Source organism: Myotis lucifugus, unplaced genomic scaffold (genome assembly GCF_000147115.1).
Source record: "Myotis lucifugus unplaced genomic scaffold, Myoluc2.0 scaffold_229, whole genome shotgun sequence".
NCBI lineage: Eukaryota > Metazoa > Chordata > Mammalia > Chiroptera > Vespertilionidae > Myotis > Myotis lucifugus.
Window position 1 is genome coordinate 1,275,818 of NW_005871277.1, and position 26,677 is coordinate 1,302,494.

The window sequence follows — 26,677 nt, forward strand, 5'->3', positions numbered from 1 at the left end:
GAGCCTGGGTGAAGTTGTGGCCCCGTCTGAGGGTGACTGCAGGGCCTGGGGGTGGCTGTTTGCGGGTGTGACTCCCGCCTGGGGGTGACTGTATGTGTGGGTGTCACCCTGACTGGGGCTGCCTGTGCAGTGAAGCTGTCTGTGACCCCTGCCCCTGCCTGGGGGTGACTGTGTGTGTGGGTGTCACCCTGACTGGGGGCTGCCTGTGCAGTGAAGCTGTCTGTGACCCCCACCTGGGGGTGACTGTATGTGTGGGTGTCACCCCGACTGGGGCTGCCTGTGCAGTGAAGCTGTCTGTCTGTGACCCCTGCCTGGGGCTGCCTGTGCAGTGAAGCTGTCTGTCTGTGACCCCTGCCCCTGCCTGGAGGTGACTGTATGTACGGGTGTCACCCCAACTGGGGCTGCCTGTGCAGTGAAGCTGTCTGTCTGTGACCCCTGCCCGTGGCTATGTGCGGGTGTCACCCCAACTGGGGCTGATTGTGCAGTGAAGCTGTCTGTGACTCCTGCCTGGGGGTGACTATGTGCGGGTGTCACCCCGACTGGGGCTGCCTGTGCAGTGAAACTGTCTGTCTGTGACCCCTGCCTGGGGGTGACTGTATGTGCGGGTGTCACCCCGACTGGGGCTGCCTGTGCAGTGAAGCTGTCTGTCTGTGACCCCTGCCCCTGCATGGGGGTGACTGTGCAGTGAAGCTGTCTGTCTGTGACTCCTGCCTGGGGGTGAATGTGCAGGAGGCTGGATGTGCGCCTGGGACACCTAATGGGGCGACTGTGTGAGAGGCCGGTTCTGAGATTTGTGACCCTGTGGCTGTTCTCGGCCCTTTCCCTGAGCGCCTGGCCGTGTGTCTGTGAGGCCATGTGTCTGCGAGGCCGTGTGTCTGTGAGGCCGTGTGTCTGTGAGGCCGTGTGTCTGCGAGGACCTGTGACTGTCGCTGCCTGTGACTCTGTGGCCCGTGCTCTGGAAACTGCCTGTGTGATGCTGTGAGAGAGGCCGCAGGGTGCCCTGTGACTGTGCGAGATTGTTCCCCGTTGGCACGCCCCTGGGGTTCTGGCTCCTGGCGTCAGTGGCTGTGCCCGTGTCCCTGTGGCAGTGACTGAGTGAGCTCAGGGTGCCGGGCGACCGTGTGTCTTACGTCTTTGTGTGCAGCCCGGTCGGGGTCTTTCCTTTCTGTCACATCACTGGGGGCTGCGTGTTTACGTGCAGCTGACCGTGTGGCAGAGGCTGATGCTGGGCTTTCCCCGGCTGCACAGATGCATTCTGGGGATGCATGGGTGCCCTGCACGGGTTTCTGTGAGACTGTGTGTGTGACCTGGCCTATGTGTGTGGCTGGTTCCTTGTTCCGGGGGGTCGATGGGGAAGTTGGGCCTCTGAGTCTCCACAGTCGGGCTGGACGGTGCTAGGCTGGGTCTGGGCCCTCTGAGCAGGTCCCTGCTGCGGCCGCAGGGCTGACCCTCCTGTCTCTACTCCTGCTCACCTTCTCGTGGAGAACCAGTGAAGGCCTCTGGTCTAAACTCGTCTCCAGGGCCAGGCCGAGTGTTGGCTTGCAGGCAGCAGCTGGAGGAGGAGACCAGGCACTGTTTGGAGAAGGGAGAGAAGAAGGCTGGAGGAGGAGGAGCCCCGCCGGCCCAGGAAGTGGCCCCTCCAGCATCTGCGAGTCAGGCCCCTTCTCTGCAGGGGAAGTTGACTGATAGCACGGAAGGTTTTGTGTGTGTCTTCGAGAGACAGAGAGAGACAGAGAGACGAGGACCTGTATTTGGCTTCAGCAGCCCTGTCTGTCCCGGCTCCTGGCAGGGTAGCTCTTTCGCCTGCTTTGCTGAGAGTGGCAGGAACATTCTCAGAATGGCTGCACCCTCCTTGCGCGGAAAGGCCGCTGATGACTTATCTTGACAACAGACAGAAGATTCTAACAGTCCCTCCTCCGCACGCTGAGAAAGAACCTAGAAGTCAGGCTGCAGTAGCTTCTGTCCTGCCCACGGAGACATCTGCCCTCCCATCATGGCTGCCTTGCAGTTGACCAAGTGCCTCTGTGCACTTAATCTCGTGTTTCCTTCTCAAAAAACTATGTGAGAGGCATGAAGGCTTCAGCTTGAGGAAGGGCCTCTCAGCCTGGGTCTCAGATCCAAACCCCATGTTCCCGGTGTTACTCACCCCCGATCTCGTCCTGACTTAAGACACATTTAGAAATTTTTATTTTTTTAAATTTATTTTTAAAATATATTTTATTGATTTTTTTACAGAGAGCAAGGGGGAGGGATAGAGAGTTAGAAACATTGATGAGAGAGAAGCATCGATCAGCTGCCTCCTGCACACCCCCTACTGGGGATGTGCCTGCAACCAAGGTACATGCCCTTGACCGGAATCAAACCTGGGACCCTTCAGTCCGCAGGCCGACGCTCTATCCACTGAGCCAAACCAGCCAGGGCAGAAATTTTTATTTTCTATGTAACTCACATACCATGAGTTCACCGTTGAACGTGTATAATTCAGTGGTTTTTAGGATATTTCACAAGGTTGTGCAATCATCACCTCTGTCTAATTCCAGAACATTTTCATCACCCCAGAAAGCAGCCCCCACCCCTTAGGCATCACCCAGAGCCTTCCTCCCCGACCCTTGACCCCCGCGCGGCTCTCACCAGCTCTGGATAACCACTAATGCACTTCCTGTCTCTATGGATTTGCCTATTCTGGGCTAATAGACTATGTGGTCTTTCTATGTTCGGCTCCTTTCACTTACCTCATGTTTTCAAGGCTCATCCGCGTGGTCCCACGTGTCAGCACTTCATTCCTTTTTATTTCCGTGGTAGAGATGTACCCCATTTTATTGGACATTGGGGGTTTTTTCCACTAGAGACATTTTACGTGATTCTATGACGCATTATTTTCTCAAGGTGCCAGGGACCTGATGAACATAGAATCATCCTAGCTTTCAGTGAACTTGAGTGAAGTCAGTCAGCAGCATGAGTCGCCCAGCGAGCCAGCCGAGGCAGGGCCGTTTCCTGGAAGGCAGGGCTTCCAGGTGGGATGAGGCTTGAAGAAGAAACAAGACAGAATAGAGAGCCAGCAGGCCGGAGACTCAGGCCAGGCGGCTCTGCCTCCGGCCTGACCTCCCTCAGGTCACTTCCCCTCTCTGGGCCTCGACTCATTCAAAAGGGCTGAGTTCCCTCTTGTGTTTGCTCTTTTGACATATGTGGTTTGTCAAACTGACCTTCCCTGGCCTTTTATCCCGAGAATCAGAGAGAGAGAGAGAGAGAGAGAGAGAGAGAGAGGGAAAATGAATTCAATGGTCTTGAAGTATCTACCCCCAGATCACTTCCTCATTCATCAAAATTCTTCTCGAAGTGAGAGATTCTTAGGGCAGCTGTTTCCTGACCCAGCCTGTCCTGCCCAGTGGCGTGGGAACTGAGGGAAATCACGGGCCTGGCCAGCAAAGCAACACTCGCACTTTTTATTGTTTTCTTTTCTCCCACCCCCATCTCTCATCATCTCCCTTATATCATTTTACGGTTAACCTTATCTCATTCCTTTGTGAGAACAGGTAGAGAGCGCCAGAGCAGAAAAATCCATAACCTTCAGGAATGGATCATCACATTATGCTTGACAAACATTCAAGATGACTGATTTTCTTGGGCACATCTCCAGTTTCGTTCTGGGGGGTTGGGTCAGGATTTCTGAGCGTCGGCACTGCTGACATTGGGGCCTGAACATTCTTGGTTGTGAGGGGCTGTCTTGCGGATTGTAGGCTGTTTAGTCGCACTCTGTCCTCTACCCACTAGATGCCAGTAGCACCCTCCAAAAAAAGGCTCTGGATATTGCCCAGGGTCCCCTTCGGAGAAACATCGCCCCTGGGTGAGCACCACTGCGTTAGACCCAACCTTCTCTTCGAAGTCTGTGGTGTTGGGCGGGGGGGGGGGGGCGTTGAGTGGTTTTGTATATGCTTCACTTCGAGACCCAATCTCACAGCCCTGTGGCCAGCAAAGCCCTCCTTGATTAGTCTACTTCTTCAGGATGGAGCAGGGCGTGTGAGAACGTGGCACCAGTGCATGCCTGTGCATGCTTATACACTTAATAAATAGAGTTAATAAAACGAAGGGGTTCCAGAACCCTCTGGCATGTGTCCCTTGCTGCCCAGCCCCCTCCCTGCATCAGCTCTGCACCCTTTTCCCATCCCTGTCAGGTTTCCGTCCTCGGTCAGCCGTGCATCTCTCCCAGCCATCACTGCTTTCCAGGTTTCTCTTTCCCATTCAATGGGCTCCTCTGTGTAACATACAAAACACGCCAAGTCCCAGCGGTGCCGTTGTTTGGTGCGTGTGTGTGTGTGTGTGTGTGTGTGTTCTCATTTCAGTTTTCTCCTTGAAAGGGAGCGGGGAGGAAAAATTACAGTTGGGGCTTAAGTCATGGTTACTTTTGGAGCCTCCCCTCTTGGCCTTTTAACTTTTAGAAAATATTAAATGTCCCTTTCTTTCATGTATGTAAATCAATCGCCTAGGAGGTTTTATACTCAACATTTAAGCCTTTTTGAGAATCACCAAGAGCCATCAGACCCACAGACAGACAGCCTGATCCTGGCTGTGAAAGACTTGCCTGGAGTGTGTTGGTTTTTGGCTTTTTTTTAAACCCGAATGTTGAGGCTTAGAATGGCGTCGATCACTCGGTTACGGCCTAGCTCCGGGGTCGGCAAACTGCGGCTCGCGAGCCACACGCGGCTCTTTGGCCCCTTGAGTGTGGCTCTTCCTAAGCCTTAGAAGAACCCTAATTAAGTTAATAACAATATACTACCTATATAGTTTAAGTTTAAAAAATTTGGCTCTCAAAAGAAATTTCAATCGTTATACTGTTGATATTTGGCTCTGTTGACTAATGAGTTTGCCGACCACTGTAGGGCCTAGCTTGAAGGAGGAAATGGTTTCTCTGAAAACACAGCCCCCTCCCTTAAAAAAGAAAAACAGGATAAGATCCAAACACCACCCCACCCCACCCCCCCCAGGAAAGTTGAGAACGGGAGGGCTGCGGAGTGCCTTGAGCAGCAATGCCAGATAGCAATGTTCAGTTACCAGATATTGATCCAAGATACTGTGGAAGGAATGTGGGTAAACATTGGGAAACTTCTGAATTCCTCCGTGGGAATGACCCCGAGGTACAGCCGAGCAGGCTTGGCGAGGAAAGGGTGTGGCTGTTTAGAAATCGCCAGGTTTCCTGGACGTCCGTCTGTGTCTTCTTCAGACACCAGAGCGGAGCCTGTGGGACTCGTGTCGCAGGCTGGTGGCTGGTGCTGTCTGTGATGTGACGTTCTCTCTCTTCTCCCTAGTTGGAGGCTGGCAGCGATGAAGATCGGAAGTTAAACCTCAGGTAAGCAGGCTTTTCATGTTCCTTCTTAAGTCTTCTTTCAAGCAGGTAAGAAATACTCCTGTTGTTTTTTTTTCCAAAAGGGAAGGCCCTCAAAATAGGATACGCCGATTTTTTAGTAGCGTCTTCATTATAAACAGTTTTAATAACATTATATAATGTGTAGGAAAGAAGGAAAATAATTGCCATTATCCTACCACCCTTGCTTTACCATTATATACTTTCTTCCAGATTTTACCCTTTGCTTTAAAAAAAAAAAAATCCTGTAATATGCCCTCACATTTCTATCCTGCTTTTGGTAGGATCTTTCTTTTGAGGTAAGGACATCGCTGATTTGAAACAGATAGTCAACCCTCTTAAGTTTATTAATTCAAGGTGTTTGTGTGTGTGTGTGTGTGTGTGTGTGTGTTTGTGCTTGTGAGAAATCTTTATGCTCGTTACAAAAATTCCTGAAGCTACCCATAGTCCTCAGTTGCTATATTCAATAGTAGACACCAAAAGCATTTTTTTCTTTGCCCCCAAATTAAGGCTTTCCCTTTGGGCATTTTGTTGGTTTATAGGAGATTTAGCGCTTTGTTATATAATGTATTCCTCTGTGCCAGGGAGCCATTCTTAAACTCTGACTCTTACAGTTCAGAAGAGTAAACAGTTTCAGGGACATTGTCCTTTAAAAAAAAAGAAGTCGGTTTCATCTTGTGAGGAGGAGGAAAATTAATTGGAAAAGGAAATATGTGATCAGAAACTGGTACTCATTACCGAGAGCAGGATGTCCCCCGGGTTAAAACCCGAGGACAGCGTGCAGAAGCCGTAGGAATGTGCTCGGCCCGTTGGTGAAGTTTCCGCGCGTTTGAGAGAAGGGAGGGAACATGCTTTTATGGTGGCACACGTGATGTCTAAACCTCCCGTGCGTGTGGGGAAGCAATAGCCTGCAAAAATCAAAGAGATGTCATATTTCAATCGCCCGGCCCTCATTTTCACGTGATGCTCGTGGAAGGAGCAGTGACGATGACAGGTTTACTCTTTCACCTGGTGTTTTTGGTAGCTCCGGGTCTTGGCCAGGGCTGGCAGGCTGGAGTCAGCCAGGTTCCCAAGTGGGGGCAGTCACGGGCCGTGTTGCAGAGCACGCTGGCACGTTGCTCTCTGCTTGGAGGCAGGGAGGGGAGGAGTGGAGGTCTGCTCCTCAGAGACTGTGTAGGGGCAGCACTGGCAGAAGGGCTGTCGCTGTGACCACCGTGCGGCGCCCTTAGAGCAGCTGCAGGCGCCCTCCAGCTCTTACCTGGAATCGGAATCTCACCCTTTCACCCCCATTCCTTTCCTGCAGGGCTCTGGCCCACGACATAGGTCTCTCACTTAGATGGTCTTTGGGGCAAAGAACTATTTTTGGCTTTCTTTCATTGCCCTTAATTGGCTTGACAGCATCGTGTTTTGAAATGTTTTCAGTTAAGAACTTACCAACAGGCCTGGCTGGTGTGACTCAGTGGTTGAGCGTCGACCTATGAACCAGGAGGTCATGGTTGGATTCCTGGTCAGGGCACATGCCTGGGTTGCAGGCTCCATCCCCAGTGTGGGGCATGCAGGAGGCGGCCAATCAATGATTCTCTCTCATCAGGGATGTTTCTATTTCTCTCTCCCTCTCCCTTCCGCTCTGAAATCAATAAAAAATATATATATATATATATATTTTAAAAGAACTTACAAACAGCTGTGATATGAAAAATATATATTTGCCCTTCTGGCCATAGAAGGCCCCGTTCTCTTCGCAGTTTGGAGCTGGAGAGGACCTCACAAGGAAAGGAAGCCCCACGGTATCTGTTGCCATATTTAATCCCACCACAATCCTATGGGGGAAGTATTTTCCCAGTTCACAGAGGAGGAGCCTGAGGTCCAAGTTACATGTGGGACGTACTGCGTTTATCATCCTGCTCTGCCTCTTGGAACCACTTCAGTTCAGTTGGATCACTGTCTCCTACAGGTGAGGGAACTGCCTGAGGTCACCCAGGTGGCTAGAGGCAGCACACGCCGGACCGAGGGCCGCCACTGACTTGTGGTGGTGACTCCCAGGATGCCCGGTCCCTCTGAGGACCACTCTGAGTTCCCCTTCACTGCTCTCAGCAGGTCCCCGGTGCCATTGTGAGCCTGGGAGACCCTGGCTGGAGTTGGGGGCCGAATTCTGAGCTTATCCTCTTAGGTTCCTTTTCCCGTCCCTCTTCCCTCCTCATGTTCAGGCAGAGAGACACCAACCAGCTTTCTAACCGTCTAGCCAAACAAGAACAGTCCTGGTGTCCCGGTTTAAGCTTTGACTGAAACTCACCCGCATCCATGTAATAATTTGTGCATTTTCAGGCCTTTTCTCGCCAAGCCTGCCCTAGAGAAAAAAAATGTATGGAATAGTCTGTTGGTTTTGCTTGTTTTGGGGGGAGGAAAGTTAGGGAGAGCAGATTTCTCTTTGCTTCAAATTGATTCCGAAGGGAAACTGGCATGATTTCATTTCTAAAGGATGTTGGTAAGAGAGAAAAACGGGGGGCAACAGTTTATTTCTCTCTCTTCTCTCCCCTCTGTCTACCCTTAATTGATGGTTTCATCTATGGGGTCACCCCCTCTTGCACATGCTGTTTTCCAGTCCTTCTCGCTGCTCCCCGAGCACGCTCTTTCTCTTAAGCCAGTTCTTTTTCACTGGCCACATCCTCCCAGCCAGGTCCAAGGGCTCCCACCCCACTGGTTTGCCACGCCCCTCTCTGCAGAGGAAACAGGTAGCTCTGGGTTTCTCCATCGGTTCCAGGTACCACGCCGGCCGAACGTGGCAGGTGCTTGTGCTTTCGTGTCGTCCCTAACTCTCGGTGCTTCCCTTGGTGGCAGGGCCTTGTTCCCCGCCTGCATGTAACATTTCCACAGTTTAAATATATTAACGTAGCTTTGAGCCTGCAGTAAATCACGTACACGTATGAGAACGAGCAAGGTCCCGTAGAGGAAAAATGTGGGGTTCGGGGCCAGGCAGATGCAGGTCGGGGATCTGGCTCCTGCCCTAGCAGCCCAGTTCCTTTACCTCTGTGCGTTCCTGCACCTCCGTGGGTCTCAGTTGTCCATCTAAGACAGAGATAAACTACGGCCTTTCAGGGTCATCGGTAGATTGCATGGGCTCCTCTCACAGAGTCAGGCCCACGACGGGCTTGGAGAGCCGTCGCTGGGTTTGGTCTTCCTACGATGCTGCTCAGATCAGTTAGTTCACAGCATTGAACTAGAGGGGCCGACTCCTGCGGGAGTTGTGTCTCTTGTGTCACGCTGGGCCGGCCCCGAGAGGGCCACCACGGCATGCCCTGCACCCCTGACCGGGCTGCACCCCCCTGCGATGCAGATAGCAGTGCACGCTTGCAGAGTCAGTGTTGCGATTCCGACAGTTTCTCTGAAAGGCCTTCTGGAAAACGTCTCAGGAACCGATCATCTCCCGCCCAGAACGAAGCTGACGACGCAGAGCAGTACAGGCCCCGTTCCCTCGCTCCGCTCCCCGGCCCGGCCCTGCGTGTGCAGACTGCTGCCGGCCTCCGGCAATCCCCTTTTGGAAGCCGTGCTGTTCAGACTGTGGGAATTGGTGAGCAGATGGCCCTGCTGGCAGCGGCTCCTGGCTCCCTCGCCATCCTGGGAGCTGCCTCCGCCTGGCAGGCGATGTGAGTGGTTGTGTGCCAGGCGGGGCCCCAGGAGAGAATATGGTTGTGAGGATCAGGAGTGAATGTTGTTGTTGTTGTTGCTTTGCAGCATTTCCAAATCAAGCGCATGAAAATGTTCATGAGCGCTCTTTTAATTTTCTTCTTGCCTGGCCAAGCCAATGTTTGGGCCAGAGCAGCAGGATTTCGTCTTCTCTGTTTTATCTGGTGTCCGTGGTAAACTGTAAAGCCCCTTAACAGCCCTGCCTTTTCCTCCACGATTCCTTCCCCTTTGGTCTTGACCTGGAATTCCCCGGAGGACCCATGCTCCTCAGAACCTTTACGTGTGGCTGTGCCTTCTCCTCCTCCCCCATCGCGTCAGGGTGGTCTCCACAGACCACGCTTCCTCGTCTCCATTTAGCACCTCTTCTCTTACGCCTGCCCGCCCTTTGGGGTGCCTCCTGCCTTTCTCGGCGATTTCTCAGCCTGGACTTGATCATTCCTGATCTGAGGATAAGCTGCCTGATCTGAGGATAAGCTAAGTTCTGCCAAGAGGTGCCCGGCGTCCGCTGCCTCCAGGCTCTCCGCAGCGGGTTGCTATGTCAGTGAGCCGTTGCTGTGTGACAAGTGACCGCACACTCTGGGTCCAGAACAGGGTCTGGCTATTATCTCCCGTTTCCATGGGTCAGGAATCCGGACACGGTTCAGCTGGGTCCTCTGCTTGGGGTCGCACGTGGCCACAGTCAGATGTTGGCCGGTCCGGGGTCTCATCCAAGGCTCGGGTCCTTCTCCACAGTCAAAGTCACACTGGTTCATGGCAGAGTCCGTTTCCTTTCGGCTGTAGGAGCCGCGGCAGCTCGCTGCTTCCAGGCCGACAGGAGGAACTGCGGCCACGGGGTCCTGGGACTGAACGCCATCTCGGGAGGGACCATCCCTCACCTTTCCCGGACAGGGTCACCTAACTAAGGGAGCAGCTCTCCCACCTTGTCCCCTGGCCCCACAACCGTCGGGATAGGGACTCACTTGGGGTGCCTGCACCAGGGGCCGGGGAGGTCTTGAGATGCCCCCATCCAGTGTAGAGAAAGCAGTCATGGGGCTGAGCAGGCGTCCGTTCGGTGTGACAGAAGTAGCAGGTGTGGGTGTGGTAAAGGTGATGCCACGTGTGGGATGCTCAGTCCTGGCGGGAAGAGGAGCATCAGGAACCCACAGGGATTGGCCACCGTGATCTCTGCTCAGCACCGACCCCCTGGGCCGCATCTGGAGGCGTGGGGTCACTCGGATTCGCACCCACTTTGAATATTTTGGCCTCTGAAATAGCCATCCCCACTGACCCTTAACCTAAGCTTTGGTCTTAGGGAGAAATAGGCCCGGCTCCGACCTCTGTCATCTGTCGCCTCAGCTGGCTGTTCTGTGACCTTGGCTGTGACCTTGGGCAGGGCAGGCCTCCGTTTCCAATGAGCAAAACCATACACAGCGCGTAGGTTGCTGTCAGATTTAAATGTGGTCACTGCACGGATCTCTCCTCGCACAGCAGGCTTTCAGCAGATGCCCCTCTCTGCACCTCCTCCGGGCCCAGCTTCTGTGGGGGTGATCGTGCCTTCCATTTCCTTCCCACGGGCATGTTTCTCTCTTTGGTGTTGCTTTGGGACTGGGTCCTCGCTTTGTAGAATTACGGCCACTTGCCCACTAGACCGCATTCCCACCTTACGGACAGGGCCTTCCTGGCCCCTAGCCTCCTAGCACCCAGCACCCTCTGGATGGGCCGTCGAGGTCTCGTAAATGGAGTCGTCTGTGTCTGTTTGGCACTGTTAGATGTCCCTTCCCTTCTGATCTGGTTCCTCACAGGAGACATGCAAATGTGTGTTCGTCTCATCCCTTCCTGTCCCAACCCCGTGGCTTCATAGGCAGCAGCCTCCCACTGACTCCAAATTTTAAATATTGGAGGACACAGACTTTTAAAATTCTGGGGCCATTATACAGTTTTGCCGTTCCTTTTGGTTTAACTCAGGTATTATTCCTGGTAGTTTGGTGGAACATTTGATTTTTAAAATCAGAATTTGCCTTCAGTCTCCATTAAATTTTTTTAATGTATTTTTATTTATTTCAGAGAAGAATGGAAAGGGAGAGAGAAATAGAAAGACCAATGATGAGAGAGAATCGTTGATCAGCAGCCTCCTGAACACCCCCTACTGGGGATGAAGCCCGGTTATGTGCCCTGACCAGGAATCGAACCATGACCTCCTTCCTGGTTCGTAGGTTAATGCTCAACCACTGAGCCGCACCGGCCGGCGCGTTGTTGGAAAACTCAAACTAGAGTGGGGACAAATGAGAACAGAGGTGAAGTTAATTTGATTCTGTTGGAACTTAATTAACTTTATTATTAAGGTTAACTTAAAATGAATTTTGCCCAGAGTAGTAGGTTTCATTAAACTTTCCAAATACTCATACTTAGACTTCAAAAGAGTGCGCCTCGGGGCCCCTGTCTCATTCTTCCCACACACTTGGCACACCAGGGGGGCGTGTGCACGTAACAGGAATGCTCGCGCAAGCTCTTCATCGTAACAGTTGTGACCAGTGATCTCCCTCCTAGTAAATGGAACGAAGCCGTGAGAGGGAGTCAGAAAGCCGAGGTTCTGTCCCGAGATATATCACCTGCTGTGCAACCTTAGGCAAGTTGTTGAGTGTCTCTGGGCCCCCATTTCCTCCTTTGCAAAGTGAAGAGACGGATTCGATGATGGTTTCCAAATCCAAGAATCAGAGTTCTCAGACCCACCAGTCTAGTTCGTGTAACATTGTGTTTTTAATCGTATGTGGTGAATTTGTAACATACTGTCAAGAGTTCTCCTTTATTCCCACAGGACGAGCCAGGTCAGATATTTGTGGGGCGTCTAGCCGGGTCAGTGTTAGGGTTTGACCCTGCGACGGAGCAAACTAGTTGACCCCTGAGAAGAAGTGGGCCCACTCGTCAGGCACGCCTGGCCCTCAGGAGCAGGGCCACGTGCACAGTAGCGGCCATTTGGAAAGAAGGGACTCACCTTCAGAGCTCGTCATTGGCGTATGTTTTGCTGCGGTCAGATCTCTGGGTTTGGACAGCTTATTAGAAAATTCCTAGGGCTGGAGCATCCGAAGGAGTTGTTCTGCTTCAAGGAAAGCCGCAATGAAGAAACAGGATTAATCAAAATAGGATTACTCACAATAAGGAGGAGTCATCTTCAAGATGTGCAGAGGCATTGGGCCAGGGATGGGGGCAAGGCCCTGAGTCTGGCCTGTGGGGGTCCCACTTGGGGGCGGGGGGTGGTATTGTTGATGGTTCCCACGGTGGAGGCGATGTGCTGATGAGAAAACCAAGCTGGCCTGCCTGGGGGTGTGGCCCGAGCATCGCGGTGAGATGGGCGAGACAGCTGTGTGGACTGCGGAGGTCACGCAGGCCGGCCTGTGCCTGACAGCGGGGCCTCTGGGTGGGTGTAGGCCCCTCCCCCGACCACCTGCACGACCGTGACCGTGGGCCAGCCACCTGCCCTCCCTGACACTGAGGGTCTTGGTGAGGCTTAGAGAGTCCCGTGTTGTGTGTAGTGCCTCGTCCTTGCCTGATGCCGCCTGACACGTGGTCCCGTGAGTTATTTTCAGTGAGGGCCCCTCCTGTCGCCCTTCCTGACCGTGTTCTCCTCCGTAGGTGGACTCAAAGCCAGTTCCCCACAAAGGCCACAGGGTCATCCAAGGGAAGCTAAGAGGAAAAACAAGCAACGTTTGACCTCATTCCCTCCAAGTTCTACTGAACTTTGTACCAACTTTCACCATGCTTTGTATTTTTATTTCTGCAGATTTTTTTTTCGTGAATGGCTACTTTAGAAGCTATTTTAAAAAAGACTTTGTTTCAAAGAAGGTTGTCGGAGGTCCCCTGAGGAAAGGTCTTGTGCTCCCCCCACGGGGCCACCCTGCGCTGGCAGAAGGAATTCCCGGTCAGGGCTTGGCACATGTTTGCCAGGAGTTCTCCAGGCCTCTCCCCAAAGCTGGGCCCAGTCAGGATTCCCACAAGGGAGGGGACCATAGGTATGGTTTGGAGACAACCAGGCCAGCTTGTCACTTTCCAAATGCCCAGACCCACCTGTTCCGTGCTGGGTCTGTGGCAGGTGACGTTTAAGAGTGGTTCTTTAAGGCTGGGGTTGAGGCCACTGAACTGTATGCAGAGGGCTTCCTACGGCCCCTGCTCCCCAAGGCCTGGGCCCCGTGTGCAGGCCCCACCACGCGCAGTAGGAGGGAGGAATGCCTCTTGTGAAGCAACCTGGCAGTGGAAGCAGTTTTTATCTAACTCTTCGCTCTGTTTACCAATTCAGCCGATGTAAATGTGGGGGTTCCATGTTAAGTTAAAAAGTCTACCTGCTAGAGCAGTGATGGCGAACCTATGACACGCGTGTCAGAGGTGACACGCGAACTCATTTTTTTGGTTGATTTTTCTTTGTTAAATGGCATTTAAATATATAAAATAAATATAAAAAGTATAAGTCTTTGTTTTACTATGGTTGCAAATATCAAAAAATTTCTATATGTGTCACGGCACAGAGTTAAGTTAGGGTTTTTCAAAATGCTGACACGCTGAGCTCAAAACGTTCGTCATCACTGTCCTAGAGCAGTGGTTCTCAACCTTCTTGCCCTTTAAATACAGTTCCTCATGTTGTGACCCAACCATAAAATTATTTTCGTTGCTACTTCATAACTGTAATGTTACTACTGTGATGAATCGTCATGTAAATATCTGATTTGCAGAATGGTCTTAGGCGACCCCTGTGAAAGGGTCGTTCGACCGCCAAAGGGGTCTCGACCCACAGGTTGAGAACCGCTGTCCTAGAGGTACCATGTGAATGCTGGGTCAGCCACAGCTCTGGTGGAAAGGGATTTGAAACAGCTTAGTAATTTCATTGAAACAATGTAATTTAAAATTAGAGAAGTGAGCCCGGGCCATATGGCTCAGTGGTTGAGTGTCGACCTATGAACCAAGAGGACACGGTTTGATTTCCAGTCAGGGCACATGGGTTGCGGGCTCCATCCCCAGTAGGGGGCGTGAGGCAGCCAATCAATGATTCTCTCTCATCATTGATGTTTCTCTCTCTCTCTCTCTAACTTCCTTTCTGAAATCAATAATATATATTAATTATAAAATTAGAAACATGGGACAGGGAGAAAGTGGGGGGAAATAGATGCAGTCATAGGAAGGTTTATAGGTGGAATGTATGGCGTAACGTTGCTACAGTTACCAGAGTTTGGCCACCAGTCTGACCGTGAGCTTCCTAGGAGTCAAAACAAAGGGAGAAACAAGGTCAGTTGCTTGATTCATGGCGTCCTTAAAATACCGCCAGGCCAGTTCCTCTGAAGAACAATTCCTGACAGACACCCTGATAGATAATCCAGATAAGTAGTGGGTGTCCATAAGGAACCCAGGGTGAGGGGTGGACAGTCAGGGCGTGGGCCCGCAGCCCACAGGGAGAGCTGAGGCTGCGTGTCCATCCCGCCAATTAACCTGGTGTTTGTGGTCCTGCGAGGTGAAGTCAGCCGTAGTGTTCGGCGCCAGAGCTGCCGGTCGCCCCAAACATCGAAAACAGGATGCTGAGTCACATCCTGCGGGCCTGCCGCATCCTGACTGTGCGTGCCCTTCACAATGGGAGGCTCGCACGGGCAGGTTGGCCCCTCGCTCTTCCAGAGTGTGGTCTCGGAGCAGGAAAATGTTAAAATTGGGTCTTACAGGAGCCGGGTCTGTGCGTGTGTGTGTGTGTGTGTGTGTGTGTATGTGTTCCACACAATCTGACACACACATAGACCAAGAGGAACTGGGAGAGCAGCGCTTCCCATCATGTCCCACCGCCTAGGGCGCCTCGCCATTCTGGGAAACACGAGAGGGAAAATGGTCCATAGAGATCTCCGTTGGTGAGGGAGGAAGTGTCCGAGATGGGAGGAGAAAGCCAGGAAGTATGCCCGTGACAACAACCAGTGAAATGGCCTTAAGCTTTTATCACCTGCCAGTGCAGAGTAAGTAGTGTTTTACCAAAAGCTACTTAAGTGGAAGTTGAAAAAATAAATTTATTTTTATATATTGTTTTTAAAATGTATTTTTATTGCTTTCAGAGAGGAAGGGAGAGGGAGAGAGAAACATCAATGATGAGAGAGAATCATTGATTGGCTGCCTCCTGCACGCCCCACACTGGGGAATCGCGCCCACAACCCAGGCCCGTGCCCTGACCGGGAATCGAACCGTGACCTGGTTCATAGGTCGACGCTCAATCACTGAGCCATGCCGGCCAGGCTGAAAAAATATCTTTTAACATTTTGAAACAAAACTTACAGAAAAGTGGCAAGAACAGTACAAAGAACTTCTTTCTGAACTGCTCTGAGAGACAGCTGCCAGCCCGATGCCCTCTGACTACAGGCCTCGTCTTGGCCGTGCGAACTTGGCAAGTGACATAAGCTCTCTGAGCCTCCGTTTCCCTCTGTCTCAGATGCAGGCGGATGCTGAGGATTTGGTTAGGTAAGATGTAGACAGTGCTTAGCATGACACTCTACAAAGATGTTTCATCATAGATGTTTCCCTGAGGGCACACTGTCTTCTGGGCACTGAGAGGGTCTGGACACTCACGTGAGGTGGAGAACTTAGTTTTGTGTTGTTTGAAGCCCTTGGTTGCCAAGAGGGCCCGACCGCCAGTGCCTGTAACTCCACTTGCGGCGTTTATTTGGTGAGTCTTACTTGTCCAGGTCATCCTGTGCGTGGTGAGCGCCGAGTTCCGGCTGCTCGGAGATGACCAGGGTGAGTCAGTCATGAAGTAAATGCTCGGGGCTGGAGAGGAGGACCAGCTCCTTTATGCGTGGTTACCTAGAATCTCCGTCTGTCAGACGGGGAAGGAGACTGTGAACATTCTGTGTGTCCTGGCCGTCTAGTCCCCCTTGTGATGTTAGAGTGCCCTGCCGTGCCGATCACTTCGCCACCAGCTAGTGGGTCAATAGGCCTAGGAAATTGAAGGTCTGCCTGGGAGTCAGGTGAGGGCGTGGTGACCTTGAAGAGGGGATGGGGCTACCTACACCGAAGGAAGGACTAAGAACCTGGGACGGTGGAGATAAGCCATTGGTGGGATTTTCGCGTAGTTTCAAAAACATTTCCATCACGTGCCTGTTCTTTCTGGCTGGCTAGGGGGTCGTTGCTGCCACTGCACTTCCTGCACATGGCCTCGCTGGGGTCTTCGACCCCGGTATACCAGATGTCCAGAGGAAGATGGCACCAGCTCTGGCTCCTATAGACAGGGCCTGAGACACTTGGGGGGGCCATCAAGAAACTATCCTACGGTTTATCAAGCCAACTGAAGGCACATCATTTGCTGTCTCATTCATGCAGTGGGAAAAAGCCCGCTTTTGCGAGCCTGCTAGTCTATTCGGCTGCCTGCTCCTACCCATTGGTATGAAGGGGAGCTGTGGCGCTGGCTTCAGAGAATGTCTCTTGCTGTCTGAAATGCTTCTGGACATTCCTTCTGTCTGAGAGAAGCCTACGCCTTCTAGCCAAACAATACATGGCCCAGCAGCACAGACATTTGTAAGGAGCCCTGCCAGCATTGCCTGCCGGTGACCCCGTTCCTAAGTGCAATGCCCTGCGGAGCTGGAATTTCCCTGTTCTCCACCCTCCGTGTTGCAGGAAACAGTTGGGGAGAGCTAGCCGATAGCTGTGTCAGGTGAGGTCCTTGCTTGCTTGTGCCCTGAGGAATGGTGTTTGGAACAAGGCCCTGCCGGACTGTACTGTGGAGCACAAAACAGAGAGACCAAGGCGTTGGTGCAAACTCAGGGTCTTTGTGACTCGAACATGAATTCAAAGTGAGGGGAGAACCCGTGGGGGAGAGAGCAGTGGAAGGAATCTCCCGTCTCCACCTGCCGTCTTCTTCGCCTTCTCCAGCTAGGACGTCTTCCATCTCCTTCACATCTCCATAAGCTTCACTTTGCTGGGAGTGGGGTTCTGAATGGTTCTGAGGTCCATCTGTGTCCACCCAGCTTTACCTGCTGCTGCTGCAGGTCAGCGCATCCCACCCTCCGACCTGGGGATTCTGCAGGAGGAGCCCTGGATGGGAGCCGCTCGGTCCAGTGCTGCCCCTTGTTAGACCGATGACCACAGATAAGTCCTTATCGTCTCTGTCTTGGTTCTTTCGTTAGAAGAATGGAAACTCATTCTTCTGAGAAATAACAGCAGAAATGGAGGGACAAGCGCTCTGTAAACTGTAAAGCAGCATTCAGGTGGAAGGCAGCATTTACTGCCTGGAAGCAAAGCTCAGTGAGTGCTCCTGCTGTACCAGGCGTTCAGGTGCTGAGAACTTCTTAGGTTGACGGCTGGATGGCTCAGCCAGAAGCCCAAGGTTTGGTTCTTAGCTGTGCCCATTCTTTTTTAAAATATATTTTATTGATTATTTACAGAGAGGAAGGGAGAGGGATAGAGAGTTAGAAACATCGATGAGAGAAACACCGATCAGCTGCCTCCTGCACACTCCCAGCTGCCTCCTGCGCACTCCCCACTGGGGATGTGCCTGCAACCAAGGTACATGCCGTTGACTGGAATCGAACCTGGGACCCTTGAGTCCGCAGGCCGATGCTCTATCCACTGAGCCAAACCGGTTAGGGCAGCTGTGCCCATTCTGAAACTTGAATTTATTACTACACTCAGGGATAATCAACTTCCGAGAAGCCAACTTGTATTAACCAAATTGATAAGAAACTGACTTATAAACCAGAATAGACAGGTATGAGTTCACCGAGGGGCCTTCTACAAATCCTCCTCTGTTCACTGCAGAGGAGGTGTAACGTGATCTGCCAAGCGCACGAGTGTGTGCGTGTGTACACGTGTGTGTGTGTGTGTGTGTGTGTGTGCACCTGCAGCACCCAGTGTGTTCCTCTACCGTGCAACCTGCTGCCTTGCATCGCAGTTACTGCCCTGTGTCTGTCTGACCCACTAGCAGGTAACGTTGCCCCAGGGCAGGAGCCATGCCTGTTTCATTCCTGAATGCCCAGGGCTTAGCCCTGACCAGACAGTAGATATTTGTGAATCTAAATGGAATTAGCAGAACCTCCTCTTGGGAGCGGTCAGTGGTACCCACCTTTACATTTGTTCCCCCTTTTTTTTTTGGAATTATCATCACATCTGCTAGACTGACCACAGCCACTCGGTAATCATGGTGCAGAGCCTAGTGCCTTCGAGGACTGGCTCTGTCCACGTAAAAGTTATTTCAACCCGTCCGGTCACTTTGGACCCTTTTCAGAGCCTGCACTTGAGGCTCATGGTCTCTGATGTGGTGCGAGACGTGTGTTAGGAATCCTAAAACCATAGCGTTGAAGTAGCTTCCTGTTTCCTCCTCTATAAAATGAGCAGTGATGCCTGCTCAGTCTTCCTGGAAGCGTTCCTAGAAGATCAAATCCGTTGACATTAGCTCAAGAGCTTTGTCCGCAGCAGAGCTCCCCGGAGTCATTGCTGTTGCCATTCCGTATCGTGCAACGCGGCTGCCTGTCGAGGGCAGGGACACTTGTGCCGAAAGTATCTGGTAGGAGATGGGCAGGCGCGCCTCCCGGCCAACCTGTTCTGCCGCTTCCAGGGAGGGTGTTATTTTGTGCTCTGACCCGGCGTGACCTCCCTTCACGGTACCCAGCTGGGTTCCTCTCCTGAGAGGACCACGCGCTCTCAGTGGTGGTATCGTTCACCAGCAGAAAACATTGATCGGGCGCCTACTATGTGGGAGGTATTTTTATGACGCCCACGGGAGAAACCAGAGTTCCCGTGTCTCCTGTCACTGAGAGATTCGGGGGTTCACCCTGGCTATGGGTCCGAAGCCCTTTGGGGACTTTTAAAAAGCAGGTGCTCAGACTTACTGCAGACCTTTTGAATCAGAATCAGTTAAGGGTAGACCTGGGCATGAATACGTTTTAGAAGGTCCATAGGTTCCTCAGATGGACAGCCACGGGTGGACGTCAGGGCATTCGTATAATATTCTGCAGCGTGGTGTTGCTACACTTCGTGTTTCTGTTTTTCAAGGAATTAAGTTTCTAAGTTGCCTGGCACACACCCAAACCACCCAAACATACACCCGTCCCTTGGAGAGGGTCATTACCTTAGCCCTGGTGGACACGTGCACGGGCGTGGCTTAGCATGTACTTCTTAGTCTGCAAATATTTGCTGTTTGAACGAATGAACAGAACCCTGTAAGTGAATATCAGAACATACATAGAGAGTAGACCACGAATCACAACCCAGACCCGTGTATTTTATTTTTTATTTTCTTAAACTTCAGTGTGCACCAGAATCAGTCAGGGAGTTAGTTAAAAACGAGGCTGTCCTGGACACTCTTTCAGGAGCTTGACGGGCTCCCTGCAGTTGTCACATGGAGAAAGGCATGCCTGCCCCTCCGAGCCGTGGGAGCTGGACGCCATGCATAGCTAAGTGCCTGGCACAGCCCCTGCCACGTGGCAGGAGCTTGGTAATGACAGTAATGCAATGCTTGTTGATGGGAAGCAGCTCGGCCAGCGTGGCCGTGCCACCCACAGGACTCTGCAGGATTCCCACTCAGTCGGAAGGACGGAAGGATGTGTCCTGTGCAGGTGGCCGTGGGCAGGGTGATTGGGGTGCCCCCCCCCGCCCCCGCAGCCTTCCGCCTGTCCCCAGGCTGGTGGAGGAACTCTGACACCGAGGCTTCTCTTCCTGAGGCCTGTTTCCTGCATGATTCCTCTCTCTGTGTCCTGCAAGCGATGCTTCCACGTGCTGGGAACCAGCACTGGAGCCGAGTCCGGGTTCCGACTTCTCGGTGACGTGTGCTGTAGCGGAACCAGCCGCGTTGCAGTTAGCCGTCTGGACGGGCAGGGACGACGGGCAGTCCAGGGGTTGAGAAGGTGGACGTGGGGCAGACATACTTGTCTAATCCCATCTTGTTAAGTTGCCTGCTCCTGGGCAGGCTGTATCCTCAGCTGCCAAATAAGAATCGTTGTGTCTGTGTTTCACTTAATCCTTTTGTGAGCATTTGGGAGCTGGGGGAGCTCCTCTCTTAGGGTAGGACCCCATCCTGCCTGCACTATGGTTATTCGTACCCTTACTTTACCTCCCCGGCTGAAAGAAGCGCTAAAAGCAGACAGCTCCCGGCTGGCCCCTGTGGGTGGGGTCTTGGGCCAGGCCCTCCGGGACTCGGACCTGCTTTACCTGCGCAGCCTGGCCTGTCCTGAGGATCCTGCCTGCATTTCTCACACGTGCACACAGGAGGGTCCCTCTACCTGGAACGCCCCCTCCCCAGACTTGCCTCCTCAGGGAGCAGTTAGCACGACTGCAGAATTTCCAGAACGTAAACATGCTTTTGCAAGTGCCCGGTAACTGTGGCAGCTGCCCACGGTCACGGCTGGGTGAGTGGATGGTGTTCTGAAAGAAACAGAAATCCCTCAGCGTGACGATGGCGGCCAGCACGGGTCCGGTCGCACGGACGTGTGCCTGGGCGGCCAGCTGTTTTCCCTCCCAGTTGCTGATGCGCACCCTCTGGCCCGCTGCTGAGGCCACCCCACGGCGTGGGAGGAAAGTGATTAGAGGAACTTCAGCTGCCTGGCTCCCTCTGAATGGCCCTTTCATCAGGACGTGCAGGGACAAGGGCCTTTTTCAACCCAAATATCAGGGGGAGACGAGAGTGCCACCAGAGCCATTTGCTCTCTGGGCGGGAGCATCGTCCGGGGCCGAGGACTCCTCGCCGAAGGACGCCAGCCTCTTCCTCACCTGCCTGCCTTGTCCTGGGGCGTGGGAGGCGGGGGCTCGGGGTCGCTAGACATGTGATCACCGCCGTCATGAAGCTTTTTTGTTTTACCGATTTCTGCGTCTCCCTTCAGCCACCTCCTTACTTCTGCTCTTCAGAGGTTTCCAGCCCAAATTAGTACGTACCCCCTGCTGGTCTCTGTTCTCCTGCCCCGGCTGGGTGATGGGATGAGGGCTGGGGTTTTCTCTCCGTCTTCAGTGCCTTGTAGAGACTTTAATCTCGCGGCCGCGGCTGAAGCGGCAGGAGCCAGTGTCTGAGAACATGTTTGTCCCGTGGAGATAACAGTGTTGGGGGTGGGGGTCGGGAGGGCAGGGGCTGGCTTTGTTGTTACTTCAAGATTTTCCTTACAGCGACGGAGGGAAACAGTTCAGTTTTGTTCATCTGGGTCTGACCTTCTGGAACTTGAGTTGCTCTTTTTAGGACGCCAGCATCTTTGAGGAGATGCAGCTTTTCTGAGCCGGGATGGGTGGCTGGTGGGTTTGTGCTGCCTGCCCCGAGTACCCAGGAAGGAGTGTGCCATGGCCAAAGTGGGTTTGTTACAGGGCCTCCTTCCCCAGAGGGGCGCCTGGAGACCCATGAATCGGGGTACGCTGCCTCTGGGTCTTAGAGGCCCGGCAGAGACCCCCCGACGGCGCCCTGGCGGTGGGAAACAGTGTTCGCAGCAGCCACGCAGAGGGCGCCTAGGCTCTGGGCCTGCAGTGAGCTCGGCACAGAAGGCGGGAAACAGGGTGGGAGAAACGTCTGTGTCTTGTTTTCCTGACCCTGTGACCGCCTGGCTGTGCGACCTCTTGGCCCCGAGAGTCATCTTGTGCGGCCATCCTCGTGCTGTGTCCTCTCGCCGTCTCCCAGGCGCGGGCGAGGGCGCAGGGCTGCTCGCAGCTTCCAGTCTCCTTCTCTCCAGTACACGCCTGCGACGAATGGCGGGAAGAGGACAGGGCCCCATACAGGCAGCTACCCCTACACCCCCCCCCACCACCACCCCCCCAGCCTCACGTGTGGATGGGAGGCCCTGGTTCTTTATCAGTCTCAGGGACCCCGAGGAACAACTGGCCTAGTCAGCGATCACAGGATAAAAACCAGCCTATTCTTTTGCATTGTTCCCCTTTTTTTCCAAAGGAAGTGTGAGGGAAACCAAGGGGAATTTTTGCCCGTGATTTCCAAGGCGAAGGTCACGGTTCATGGCTGGCTGTTTCCAGAGCGCTTGGGGTTTGGGTCAGTGCGGATTTTTGTTTTTCTGAGGTTGTTTTTGTGTTGTTGTTTTTAACCCATGAACAAAAGAGGCTGATGTTGCCTTGAGAAAAATTTTCCCCAGTTGCTGCGATGAACTGGTGACTGCGTTTCTTTCGTGGGTTTTGGGGTCCCTTGAGCAGCTCTTCCAGATTTCACTGAGAATCAGTAGCGAGTGATCTGTGTCTGAAACAGAGCAGTTCTGAAAACAAAGTTGCTTGTGAAATGTTAAGGAAGGAGAAGGTGACAAACGAGAAGGGTGATGGGAGAGTGCTTGCTGGGTGACTCTGCCGCCTGCTAAAATACGACAACCTGGACTTCAGGTGGGCCAGGTGGGTGCTAGAGAGCCTCTTGCCTCCCATGGGTGAGAGCAGGACGGCAAAGGGAGGGGTGCCTCTCATTCCCTCCATCGTTTAGAATCCTGGGCTCCTCAGCACTTGTCCCTGGCAGCACACACATATGACGAATAGGTGGGAAGGCTGGCTTGGCAGTACATTCACGGTCATAAATAAAAGAAGTTGTACAGATGTACAGTATTGGTGTTACAAAATCTGTAAAGCCGGTTATCAGCAATTCAGAGGCCCAAGTAAGAGGCAGACGGAGCCTTCCTATTTGATATTTGAGCAGCCCCTATTTTTAGCATGGGAATTCAACCAGGCGAACCAGCAGATAGGATTGTGGGCTTGCGCTCTAGGAGATAGCCGTGTCTGATTCCAGGATCCGCTGGCTGACTTGCTAGTTTGTGTGGTGAGTTTTCTTAGCGCCTAGAGTTACTTGTTAGACGTGGCTGACTTTCTTATTCCAGGATTAGAAGGTTTACTCACTCACAGTGGATGTCTGGGGCAGGGGGGATCTTGCTTTCTTATGTTACCGAAGACATTGTTGTGTTTCTATCGGGAACTGATTTGCTCTCTGTTCAAACAAAAAAAGTGCCGCATTTTCTTAAGAGATTTTCCTTTCACATCATTTATAAATTAATTGGTTGCTCAAGAGAGAATTGATCATTTTTACGGTTTCCTAACATTTAAACTAAAATTTGTGATCTTTCACAAAATTAATAAAAATAAAATGTTTTTTTCATGATAACATGTTGTACATGTTTTGTATTACTTATGAAAGTCAAACAAAAATAGTCATTTAAAAGAGTTAATATTTGCTCAATGTAGAAGATTTGGAAGATACTAAGAGGTAGAAAGAAGATAATCATAAGTAGTCCAACCCCTCAAAAAACAGTTAATAATTTTGGAGTATTTTTTGGGTAGTTTTCAGAGTTAACTATTTTTGAATAATTGGAAGTAATTAACAGATAATGCAGTCTACCACTTTATGCAGTTTTAATTTCTAAATTCTAATTAGAATTAATTAGAATTTCTAATTAATGTAATTTCTAAATTCTAATTCTAATTCAGTTTTAATTTCTATTTTCATAAGCTAAAGTTTTTTTTAGAGCATTTGGAAACCTTGAAAACGTTTAAATTGCAAATTATTAAGTTATAGGTTGAATGTGAATATTTTTGGTAGTTAAAATAACAAGAGACCCAAGATTCATTCTGCTGAGAAATTCATTGGGTCGACTGGAGGTTTTCTGCAGCAACAGTGGGCACAGCACCCTTGACTCAGTTAAACCCCAGGTCAGCAACCACTCAGCTTCTCTCAGATGCAAACACACAGCGACAGTGTCCCTTCCTCTCCCTTGGCTTCCATCAGAGGAAGGCCGCAAGGAGCAGTGAAGCTGTTAGGAGACACGGAGTTAGAAACTGGTCAGCAGCAAGACTACGAGAGATGCAGCGCCTGCCCCCAGCAGAGGGTCGGGCCCTGTTTCTAGAGGCTGTTGTATCCCAGTGAGATCCCTCACAGGGTCCTGCAGGAGGGGGCTCTCGGCCTGGCAGAGCCCACGTGGAACCGTAGAACCCAGGTGTTTGAGCGGAAGCGTCGTTTCTGCACGCGCACTCTCCACGGCAAGCTTGTAGCACAGCCGGGAAGGCAGCTCCGTGAAATGCTTCCAGAAGCTCTGTTATCCCACTGGAGCGCTACGTGCTCTTGTCCGCACCCCAGCTCTTCAACTCTATAGCACAGTGGTTCTCAACCTTCCTAATGCCGCGACCCTTTCATACAGCTCCTCATGTTGTGGTGACCTCCAATTTCATTGTTACAAATTGAACATAATTAAAGCATAGTGATTAATCACAAAAACAATATGTAATTATATATGTGTTTTCCGATGGTCTTAGGCGACCCCTGTGAAAGGGTCGTTCGACCCCCAAAGGGGTCGCGACCCACAGGTTGAGAACCGCTGCTGTCACACGTCTTTGCCCGTTTTCCTCTCTGAGGCCCAGCCTAACCTCCGGTTTCATCCTTCCCAGCTTAAGTGAGAGCTTTTTCATGGTGAAAGGAGCAGCCCTCTTCTTGCAACAGGGAAGCAGCCCTCAAGGCCAGCGAAGCCTGCAGCATCCCCACAAGCACGCGGGTGAGTCGATGCTCTTACACGGGAACGCGTTTTCTCTGCCGCGGGAGGGACCCCCCGTTCCTGGTGGTGAGCCACGCGTCGGTTTTCAAGGCCAGAGAAATAGTGGGACCAGGGCTGTGACGACTGGTACAGGGAGAAGCCCTTCTGCACAGGCAGGCCAGGCGTGGTTTCCAGGCGGCGCCGGGAGCAAGCAGCCCTTCTGAGCCTGGTGTCTACCTGACGAGTGAGGGGTCGGCAGCACTGGGTTTGGGTGTCAGGATGCCCTACTTACAGTTTATCAGGTAGCTGCATATTTTCAGTTGAAGTAGAGCTTTCTAAACAAACGCCCCAGAATACGCTATAGTCAGGGGTTGTGCCCTTGAAACAGCCACCTTGGGGTGCTCTATACGTAGTCTGAGGATGCTGTCACTTCCCTGAGCATTTGGAAAACTCTCATTTGGAGAATTTCTTTCTCTCTGCGCCCCGCTCCCCCCCGCCCCCACCACCACACATACACACATTCTCTATAATACCGAAAGAAAAAAAAAATCTGTTTTTATAAAAGACAGTGGAATGAAAAAATAGTAATTATTAAACTTTGCCAAGACAAAGTTCAGTGACACATCTGGCATGAGCACCTGACAGCCTGCCTAGCCTTATTAAGCAACATGTGTCCAGACTGTGTATCCTTCCCCCCTTTCTTGCACCCCATAGCTGGGAAAAGAGGATACCCAGGGGTAGAACGAGTGAGATCTTCATCTGTTTAGCCAGGGGCCACGGGAACCCCAGCCCAACAGAGAGAGAGATTCTTAACTGGTCTTCAAGTAGCCACGACGCTGGTTGTCTCTAGGTGTTGATAACGTTTTTTTAATGCTAGTTTCCAAACTTTCTGTAACAGGATGTATTACTTTCACACGGCAAAGAGAGCTCCAGCCAGCCTCGTTAGGGGAATGTCTTTACGAGCCCTTGGCACGCACTGAGATGGAAAGTCTTTATCTTTTAATGGTCGATTTGGTTTGAGGAAATAGGGAAGTGGTAGTGTAGGGATCAAACTGAGTATTAATTTAGGTTCAAACGCAACCCAATAAGGAATGCCTATAAAGTAAATACACTGGTATTCTCTGGTGATTGACTCTGAAACCAAAGGCAGTTTGAAAAGAAGACTCACGAAAACTTACTTGTGGGTAGCGCTCCCGGGACTTCTGGGATGGGCAGCACACGTTGAATGTCAGCTGGAAGGACTCTGACCCTGAACAGCAGGTGAAAGCAGCTAGCCATTGGGGCCAGCTTTCTCATCGCTGTGATCATTTTGTTTGTCTAACCTCAAGTCACCCAGCTTCATTTTGGATCTGAGTGCTGGGGTTAGAATTTTCTATCTTACAATTGATAACAAACACCAAGGCTCAATCAGTATTTTCACATAATGATATTTGTCATCAAGATTTAAGTCTATCTTAAGACAGGACAACAATTGTTCTCCACAAGGAGGCAGTATGGTGTGGGGAAAAGACCTGGCTTCTGATCCCAGTTCTGGAACTGACTGTGTAGTCATGGTCAACCTCTGAGCCTCAGTTTCCTGATCTTTAAAATGGGCATCACATACCAGTACCTTGGAGGTTATGGAATTTAAAATTGACGCAGGTAACATATTTACCTCCTCGTAGGTGCTCAGTGTACGGTCGCTATAATGATGACTTGCGGTGACTTCTGGTACAATAAAGCTATAAACAGAACCTTTATTTTTGAATTTGCTATCGGTTTTGCTCTGATAGGAACTGAACCATTGTTAATGTCTTAACAGTAATACGTATAGCCAAGCAAATGCTCAAGCTTTGCTCGCTCTGTATAAAACGTGTCCTTCCTCTGAATCAAACGGCATTTTCCTACTGGGTGAACTTGATTTGTTGGTCCCATAGGTGACTTGCCCCAACATCTGCAAGTGATGATCAATCTTCTGCGTTGCGAAGATAGAATCAAGCTGGTAAGAAGAGACGAGAGTGGCAAGTTTTAATTTTTAATTGTGAAATTTGGTAGGGAATTACTGATGAGCAGCGGGTGGGGTGGTGGGGGGAGGGGGTCTGTGAGTTTTTAAATTTTAGCAAATTCTCCCCAATTGTTCACAAAAGCCAACGCGGAGTTTGCTTCTCGGTGCCCAGAGGGTCCAGAGAAAGGATGTAGGGGGTCTCTGTCCGTCTATGAGTCTGTGCTGAGTCGGCATCTTCAGTGTCTGGAT

The 26,677-nt window shown here is 51.6% G+C and overlaps 1 protein-coding gene across 1 annotated transcript in view; it reads left to right on the forward strand.

The window, feature by feature from the left end:
- The first annotated feature begins 5,037 nt into the window (after positions 1-5,037).
- SSH1 (slingshot protein phosphatase 1) overlaps positions 5,038-26,677 on the forward strand; it is a 46,404-nt gene continuing 24,764 nt past the window's right edge. Inside the window, 4 exon segments of the mRNA XM_023762064.1 lie at positions 5,038-5,085; positions 5,304-5,344; positions 24,362-24,465; positions 26,361-26,507. Of these exon segments, the coding sequence (XP_023617832.1) occupies positions 5,038-5,085; positions 5,304-5,344; positions 24,362-24,465; positions 26,361-26,507 (340 nt within the window).